We start from the raw sequence: 8,867 nt of genomic DNA on the forward strand, positions 1-8,867 counted from the left end.
TGTTCTATATTCGCGCCCTGCTCGAGCAGATAGAGCACCAGCGCTGCTGATCCCTGATATGCTGCCAGATCTAGTGGCGTGCGGCCGTTGTTGTCAGCGTGATTCCGGTTGCAGCCACGTTCAATCAGACACTTGGCTGCGGGTTGACGCCCACGCAGGCAAGCCCAGGAGAGCGCGGTGAAGCCCTCCTCATCTTGCGCCTCAAGAGAAGCGCCGCGATCTATTAGCAGTTCTAGCAGCTCAATGTGTCCCTCTTCTGCGGCAATCATGAGCGGTGTTTTGCGTGCCGTCGTCACTGGTTCATCGATGTCGGCACCGTTTTGTATCAGCTTTTCGACGACTGCCCAGTGACCCTCTTTCACTGCCAGCCAGAGCGCAGTGTAGTCTTGCTTGTTGCGTGCGTCAATGCGCGCGCCTTTCGATAGCAAAATTGCCACAGCGTCGCTGCAGCCATTACGGGCTGCTGCTGTTAGTGGTAGATCGCCACACGCTTCATCCATGAGATTCACATCGATGCCGTCAAGTTCGAGGAGATCCTCAACAATTGTTATATGATCCTGTGCTGCCGCAGCAATGAGGGATTGCTGCAGCGCTACTGCCAAGCTTACATCGTGCGAGTTGGGACGCGGCGTCCAATCACAGGCCAATAAATATTTAACCACGTTCAAACGCCCTGTGCGCGCTGCATGCACTAGCGCGCAGCGTTGCGTTGTATCGGTCTGGCCCAAACTGCTGCCGGCGGCGACAAGCAAGCGCACGACGTCTGCGTGTCCGCGTATGGCGGCCAGTATGAGCGGCGTGCAGCCTTGGCTGTTTGTGAGACTAACATCGGCGCCAAATTCTAGCAGCAAGCTCACCATGGGCACTATGCCTTCGTGCGCTGCTATGCAGAGTATTGTTGCATCGCCCATGAACTCAGTGCGGTAGTGTGGTGAAGCGCCGGCGAGCAGTATTAGGCGGGATACCTTCAAGTTTGGGCTATAGACGTTGCGTAGCGAGCCGAGCGCAGCGGAAATGTTGTCGGTGACCGAAGCGACCCAGAAGGACTGCATATCGCGTGGCAGTTGTGGACCCTGACAGTTGCGATAGATGTGCGCCTTCAGCATGTGATGGCCCAGTTCCATCGTCTGCTCGGGATCGAGTGGCGCCTGCATGCGCGACAACCGAAATGCAAGGGCTGCATGTCCGAGTCGAAAATCGCAGAGGAATTTCGAGGATTCACCCTCGTCGCGCCTGATCAACCACTCGCGAAAGTAGGAGTGGAAGAACATGTAAGTGTTATCGATGCGGCGTATGAGAAAGCCATCCAGCAGTTTAAAGCGCTGCAAAAACTCATCCCAACTCAGCACCTCGTCTGTTTTCATGGCGCTAATGGTGTAGTAGATCTCGTTCAAAGTGAGCGGATAGAGCGCAGCCAGACACACGTTGAGTATGGGTGCGGCCTTTTCAAAGCTGCTGTTGGTGGGGAAACGCAAGTTAAAATGCAAGAGGAAGATCTGCGCCAAGCTCACGGGCAACACTTTGTAGCTGGTCGACTTGATCACTAATTGGCCGCGCTCAATGAGATCGAGAATGAGCTTGGCGTACAGCATCGAGCCCTTCGTCAGCGCCTGCAGGTGCCCTATGAATTTGAGCTGTCCGCTGCTGTGATCTTTTATAGCACCAATATTGCTCTGTATTTCCACGCTGTGGTTCACACGGAATGTGATGTAGTCTAGCATATCTTTCTGCAGCAGATCGTTCGAGGCCCAGCTGTCTAGCGTCATTTTTGTGTACGACAAACCTTTGACGAATTCCAACATCTGCGTGCGCACCGTGGCAACGACCTTCAACCACGACGGAAAGTGTTGCGTCATCTTGGCAAGAAAAGTAGCGATTGTGTTTCCATGATCGGGGCGATGGTACTCCGCCTCACATAGCGCATCGACGAGTATAACGCATGTCTTTGTTGGTATCTTTCCAGCGCGTTTTAGCACAATTAACGGCTCTAAAATGGCCATGCGCATCACGCGCTCAGCATCGGCAATGCACTCCTTCACACTTAATATATCCTGCAGATGCGGCTCGCTGAGAAGATACTCGCGATATGCCTCCAGCTGTGGAGCTTGACATAGCTGTGCAGCTAGCGAGTGTACAAAGTCCGGCACCAAGCAAGTCAGATTCGAATCGGCCTGACAGAAGTGATAGCCGACAATGTGCGAAGCCAAAGCCCGTATGCGATCGTGGCCGATATTGATGGGACAATATATGCCATCTGGATCGCTGTCTTCTTTACTGTTCTTGCGGCGTCCAAAACACGAATACTCCACCAACTGCAAAATTAGCGCCGTTTTTCCCGTACCTGGATTGCCATTGATCAGCACACCTGGCGTCTCGGTGCCGGTGAGTATGTTGGAGAGTTCGCGCAGAAGCCACTGACGTCCAATAAATGGTGGATCTGGTTCGGGTAATGGAACCTCAAAGAAGAGCGGCTTCAAAGCAAGTTGCACTGGTGGAACAGTGGCCGCTGGCTTGTAAATGGCATTACGCTTACCCACGCCACTGCCTACTTGACCGGTGCGTGCCGAACGTCGTATGCCCGATTTGCGCGCCTTCACAGGAAATACATCACTGTTATCTGTGGATACGGACAACGCATTCAACTTGCCAGCCAAGCTGAGTGTGTCATCCTTGGTGATCACGGAGAGTTGAGAGCCAAATGCGTTGGCGCAACCATTCGATAGCGTCTGTTCGGGGCTGATGTTCTGTGAGGAGCTGCTGCTGGTCGTGGTGTTCGTATTTCCATTCTGATCGCTGTCCAGCAGCAGACCGAGCCGGGCGCGCAGTTGATCCTTTTGCTTCTCGGCAGGAGTTAGCACGTGATCGTCATCGCCTGCAGTGGAGAGAAGAGAGAGAGAAAGTTATGTAGTTATTTAGAGCGGGCAAAGGTGTTCTACGCAATCGGCATGCAAGGGGTGCATCGAACGTGGAAAGTAGAAAATAGTAAATACTAAAAACATGATTATGAAATGAGAACATGCATGCCTAAGCTCTGAGAACAGCTTATTTCACTAAGAAACATGCAAAGGAAATCAACAAACACGTGAAACAACAGCAACAAAAATAACAAAAACAATGAAATATGCGTGGAAAATGGCCGTGCCTGCAAATTGATTAAGTCCCGCATCCGAAGAGTTCGAGTTTACGCTCCACAACGATTTGATTTTACCAAAGACCAACGATGAAAGATGTCCAGCGTAGACTGAGGTGCCAGCAAGACTTAAGCGATTCAGTCTATTCTCACTGCCCGCAGCTGTTGGTCTGGTAGAAGCGGCGCTCACATTGTTGCTGACCTTCTGGCGACGGCGACGTGTGACCGCCGAATCGGAACAGGTCGACGTGTTAAGGACGTTATTATCTTTTGCTGAAAAATTTAGTAATGTTGATGATAGAATGATGAAATGTTTTCGAACATGTTAGCACAAAATAATAGAATTGTTAGTGAAAATGAGAAGTAAGTCACTCACTACGATAAGTGAAAGGATAGTACCGGATACACTCTGAAAGTATAGATCCTGGTAAAAGTGTCAGATTAGTTAAGAATTATAAGCCTGCTTAGTTTACTTAGCCTTCCACAATTAACTAGTTATTTTAGACAGACAATTTTTATTGGGCGTGGGAAATCATTGACACCGTTATGATACTTTTGGGTAGAAAGAAAATTATTGATCCGTATTTAATAATTTTCTTCCTTTTTCACAGCTGAATTTGGTAACCTTCTCCAAGATATTTAGCCCACAAGATAGAGTGTTTCCGAAAGTCTGATTTCCTTTTCTTCTGCATTCGCTGCTGCTCAGTTGGTTTTGTGGACATATTCCAAGAGCTTTTGCATTCCCATATATGACCGGAAATAGTTATGGCATATGAGCGAAGATAATAACAAACCCTTACCACTCATTCTTCATCTGGAAGGTTATGCTCCGCGTTAGTAAACGCTGATACTCCTCAATTAGGTAAGATGTTGAGTCACATACAAGCAATGACTTATAGGGCGGTGGCTAAGGCCTCATGAACTGCGTTAACGATAGCACTAGAGATAGTTCTTGAGCTGGAGCCGCTGCACACCACCATAGAACAGGGAGTCAAGTATACTCACTTAAACTTTGCAAGAAATGGTTATGACAGAGGCAAGGTTCTTCCGTCTATGAAGCTAGGATCCCAGCTCCCAATGACGTAATTGTTTTGACAAAAATACAAAACCGAGGTTTGCATATACAAGCTCCAAAACACCAGAAGGTGTTGCGGCAGGCATTTATGAACCCTGGGGAGGCTATTCGTGCCCATGGGCAAATTCACGAGCAGCTTTCCAGCGGAAGTATACAGCATCAGTCGGTGTGCAAAGACTACCGTAATGAGAGCCGTTATGTCTATATCATCGACGCCGCTTCTTTCTATCTCTTTAAGCAAGCTATCAGCGTCAATATTTCAAAGTAGACATAGGAGCACAACCCATTAGGGAGTCCCCCTTACAAGCTACTTTTTGAGAGAGAAGTCTCCTAGTTCTGAGTTTGTGACTCCACTCGGAGAAGATTGTTAACAAGTCCAAGTTAGTGCAGCGGTGCGATGACCGTATCCGGACTAGTATTGTTGCAAAACACCTTTAATGTCCAAGAAGACAGGTAAAAAATATTCTTTGTGATGCAAAGATTTTTCGATGTCAAAGGCCGTGCAGAGTCGTATCCATATTCCTTCCTTTGTTATATGCATGTTGGAAAGTCGAAAGCTTCGGAGCAACTATTTCCCTGATTAGGGTGCCAAATATGCACTGCAGCAACTTTAGGAAGAAGGAATAGAGGCTTAATTGTCTAAACTTATTGAGTTTTGTGTCCGAAGGTTTACCCGCTTTGGGGATAAATACAACTTTCCCCTGCGTCCATCTTTGTGGTATATAGGCGGGGCTGATAGCCACGCTGTAAATTGTTTTTAATTTTAGAATAACTAGGTCCATTGTTTCTGAAGGTCGATATATAGGCAATCCAACAAACCCAACAGCTCTCGTCGGAAACAGTCCTAAGTGGGAATTTCCCGTCTTGGACAATGATCTGTGAGTTGTTTGCTACACTGGTGTCGGAACAATCTGAAAAATTCCGCTGCATTAGGAGCTCAAGCATTTATCGATTTATGGAATTCACCTAACGTGGGGTCTTAGGATTTATTAGGGAAGACAAATGCATCTTGGGTTAGCGACTCACCTTACTCATATGAAATATCTTTCAGGACGTAGAGTTCGCTTTACCCAGATGTTTAACTAATTAAGCTGCTTGGTTCCATGTTCTTCATCTTATTGCGAGATATCGCCTTTTGGAGTAGCAGCTACCTAATTAAGCTTGAGAAACAATGCACCACAAACTTGATCTGAGTACAAGATATTCTCTTGAAACACTACGTACTATTTCTGCTGTAGGTACTTGAGGTCACTGGCGATTAGTCATATAAAAGTTGTAGAAAATGGTCGCTCATCCTTTGCCTTTACAAAGTTCTTCTCAGGCTTTGGCTCTTGTCTTTTAGGAAAACTTTTGATAATCGAGCCTTAATACGAAAAAGTGGCAATAAAACAATTTAAGATTATAAGTCAGCACTTAAATTTTAACCATACATAAATATCAGTATATTACTAAGCCTACTTCACTACTTTCGAATCTGTGTCCATCTCAAAACCCATAAATATTTTCTGATATTTACAATCACTTTTTTTTACACTACCATTAGGCGGTCACTTCAGCGATGACACTACTAAATTTTTTGTTATCCATTAGCCATTGACCCCGACCTTCCAGCTGCACGTGCAGTCAACAAGCCCGTCACATGAACTACCACCTCGATGCTCGTACTCGCACAAGTAAATACTTGTAAGTACGTAAACGAGCGTGTTGTACTTTCACAGCCACAAATCAAAGGAGCGACCGACAAAGGCAATGACAGTTGGGCTAAGCCAGTCGAACGGCTGGTTGGCTAACTAACTGCCTTTCGCCACCATTTGCTGCCAATTGCACAGACGACGGCTGGACGGCTGCTTAGAAGCTAGCAAACGAACCAAAAAGAAAAAAATATATATATCCATACCCATTTAAATGTTCACCTCCAACACCTCAACTCTAACTGCACAACTAAATACCCAACACCCCGCAAAGCAATGGTCAAAACGAAAATCCATCAAAATTTGGCAAATATGCAAAAGTGCTGGGATGAAGTGCTTAGTGGTTAGTTGCTAAGTTGACTCGAATGATTGTTGAGCACATCGACTTACCATCGACGAGTATCGCTGCGGCGGCATCTGTTGGCACACCACAACCGCCGCCAACACCACCACTCGATGCGGTGCGACGGTGTCCGGTCAAAGCGCTGCGCAAATTTTTGTGATTAAAGAAACGTCGTCGTGTCGGTGGTGTGGCAAATGAAGATGCATTGATTGCATCGCCGGCGTAGTGTGGCTGTTGAGACTGGTGTGTTGTGTGGTTGTTGTTGTTGTTGTTGCTGTAATGTTGGTTATTGCTAATATTATTGTGACCGTTGTTATTGCTGCTGCTCGCCGTGCTGCTGACGGTATTGCTATTGCTGCTGCTGCTGCTAATGGTGTTGTTGTTGCTGATAATATTGTTTTTGTTGTTGCTGCTATTATTGCTGGTGTGGTGTATGTCCGCCGTAACGGTATATGTTGCTTGCGCTGCTGCTGCCGCCACCGCTTTTGGCAATTTACCAATGCTTGCATAGCGATGATATTCCGGGGATATGGACTCCTGCCGGTTATGCTGCAATAAAAAAAAGAACAAAAATAAAACGAAGATTAGTACCTATATAGAAATATATAGTAGAAGAAAAGTGTAGTCAAATTGCAATTGCATATTCAAACAAAGCGCGTTCCTTACAAAGGAAGCATAATATTTTCTCGAAATGCTAAAATTTTCCAACAAAAAAAAAAGACGAAATTCTCATCAAATTTGCTTGCAGCTTGTTGCGCACTTCAAGCTCGTACATATGTGTTCAAAAAACAGCACGCGCCGACCGTTGCATCGAAAAGCGTTTGCCGCATGGCGGTTATCGGTGATGAAAGTTTAAGTATCATACTCAAAGCGAAGATGAATTATGCGAAGCCAGTGGATGTGTGCAAATGTTGACGCATTTGGCTGCACCTTAGAACTACAGTGCGGATGTTGATTTATTTATTGGAGGGGTGAGGGTTGCGCTTTACAGAGACGGTGCGTTGTCCCTTCGCCACCACTGTTTCACTTCTACATTTCGATGCTCACTCAGCCACCAACGGAAGTTTCACTGAACTACTACGAAGGCGATTGTTCGATATTGCTGCCAGCGTAAGAGAGTAAATGGCTATCTCTCCGAAATTTGTGGATTCTCTACTATGCGAAGCCTTACCTTAGCGGCTATGGTTAGTAGCTCCCTCTCTTTCTCCGCATACAGCAGCGCTGGAGGTAAAGCTGAAACCTATTGAGTCTTTCAGTAAAACAAGCTGCAAAGCGGACTCGCCTTAATTTTTGCGAGAGAGGGATATGGTAAAGGTAAAGTTTTCTCATCCAGGAACAGGGACAAGATAGGCTCCTAGCTCCTTCTATTCCTGCTCCCCAGTGAAGACTTGTATAGTGGAGTATTTAGCTTTTAAAAGAAACTTTACTTCTTGCATGGAGAGACACATCCAGGCGAGCGCACTAAAGTGACAAACAGATGGCTCTAAAATTCCTGGGGGGGATTGTAGTCGGCTTTTACGGTCCCATACTGACGCCTCGGTACACCTGGTAACCTTCCTAAGCATTTTTCAAACAGAAGTATATGTCATCAGTCTGTGTCCCTTCGAAGGAAGTACCGAAATGTGGAGATCCTTATTTTAGGCGACAGCCATGTGGCACAAAAGGCTCTCCCATCCTTCGATATCAAATCCTCAGAACAATACCATCCAATTGCAATGGGCATCAGGGCTCACCGGAGTCGTAGGAAATGAGGTGACAGATCAGCCCCAGACTGGCTGCTGGCTCGACCCCGATAGGGACGGAGCTCTTTCTTTCAATAGGTCTCAGCACGATAAAGCAAGCGCTCAGAAAGTAAAACACTAAACTAAGGAAACTGCATTGGCGTAATACCATGGGACTTTGTCAATTCAAAAGCTTCATAGGAGGGTACAATTGAAAAAGATACAGGATAAGGAGAAACCAAGAATGCTTACAGGTTTTGTGAGCCAGGCCATTGTAGGTTAAGAAGTCATGTGTACAATTTAGGAATCTGGTCAAGCGACTTATGTCGCCTCCTTGATGCTGCCAAGCAGATCCCATTACACCTTCTTCTGCAGTGTATGGCTGTTTCACACAGAAGGAAGAGGAGCACAGGGCATCTCTGATCAGGAGAGGAGCACATTCACTCCCTGCTCCTGGGATCTATTCTAAAATTTATAGAGTCCATAGACCGCATAGACAGCGCCGAGAGGGCCTGCATGGCTCAAACAGATGCGGTTGGTCTTCCGCGGAAGCTGAAGGAAAGTCAAATGGCGTTTTCGTTTCTACAAAAAATGTTGTCTTATCATCGCCCTTGTCTTAGTGTTATTGCAAAGGGAAGGTTGCACTTTTAAGCAGAAACGAAATCGGCATAAGCTTCCTGAGGAAAAGTCATCGCGAGGGAAAACGGTATGAACGGTCTCACCCAACCTAACTTTGCCTCGACTGCTGTGGTTAGAGACGTACGGTGATGAAAGAAATGTGTATGGCCTTACTTGGTCGACAACCTTTATACGGTAGTATATGCAAACTACTATGTAAAATCTCCATAAGTTAGACTTTTCTTAACCACTAGTAAAAATACATCGCGCATTCCCTGGAATAGCATAG

At 46.4% G+C, this 8,867-nt stretch overlaps 1 protein-coding gene across 1 annotated transcript; it reads right to left on the reverse strand.

Moving 5' to 3' along the window:
* Nucleotides 1-4: 4 nt before the first annotated feature.
* LOC118755237 (protein TANC2-like) lies at nucleotides 5-6,830 on the reverse strand (the record flags this gene model as incomplete). The annotated part of the gene is made up of 2 exons (XM_036490085.1): nucleotides 5-2,872; nucleotides 6,287-6,830. Coding segments are annotated over 2 exons (3,412 nt in total), but the record flags the coding sequence as incomplete, so codon positions are not given.
* Between the last annotated feature and the right edge of the window lie 2,037 nt (nucleotides 6,831-8,867).

The sequence above is a fragment of the Rhagoletis pomonella genome, unplaced genomic scaffold (assembly GCF_013731165.1).
Source record: "Rhagoletis pomonella isolate Grant_MI unplaced genomic scaffold, Rhpom_1.0 Rhpom_scaffold_05692, whole genome shotgun sequence".
NCBI classification, from domain to species: domain Eukaryota; kingdom Metazoa; phylum Arthropoda; class Insecta; order Diptera; family Tephritidae; genus Rhagoletis; species Rhagoletis pomonella.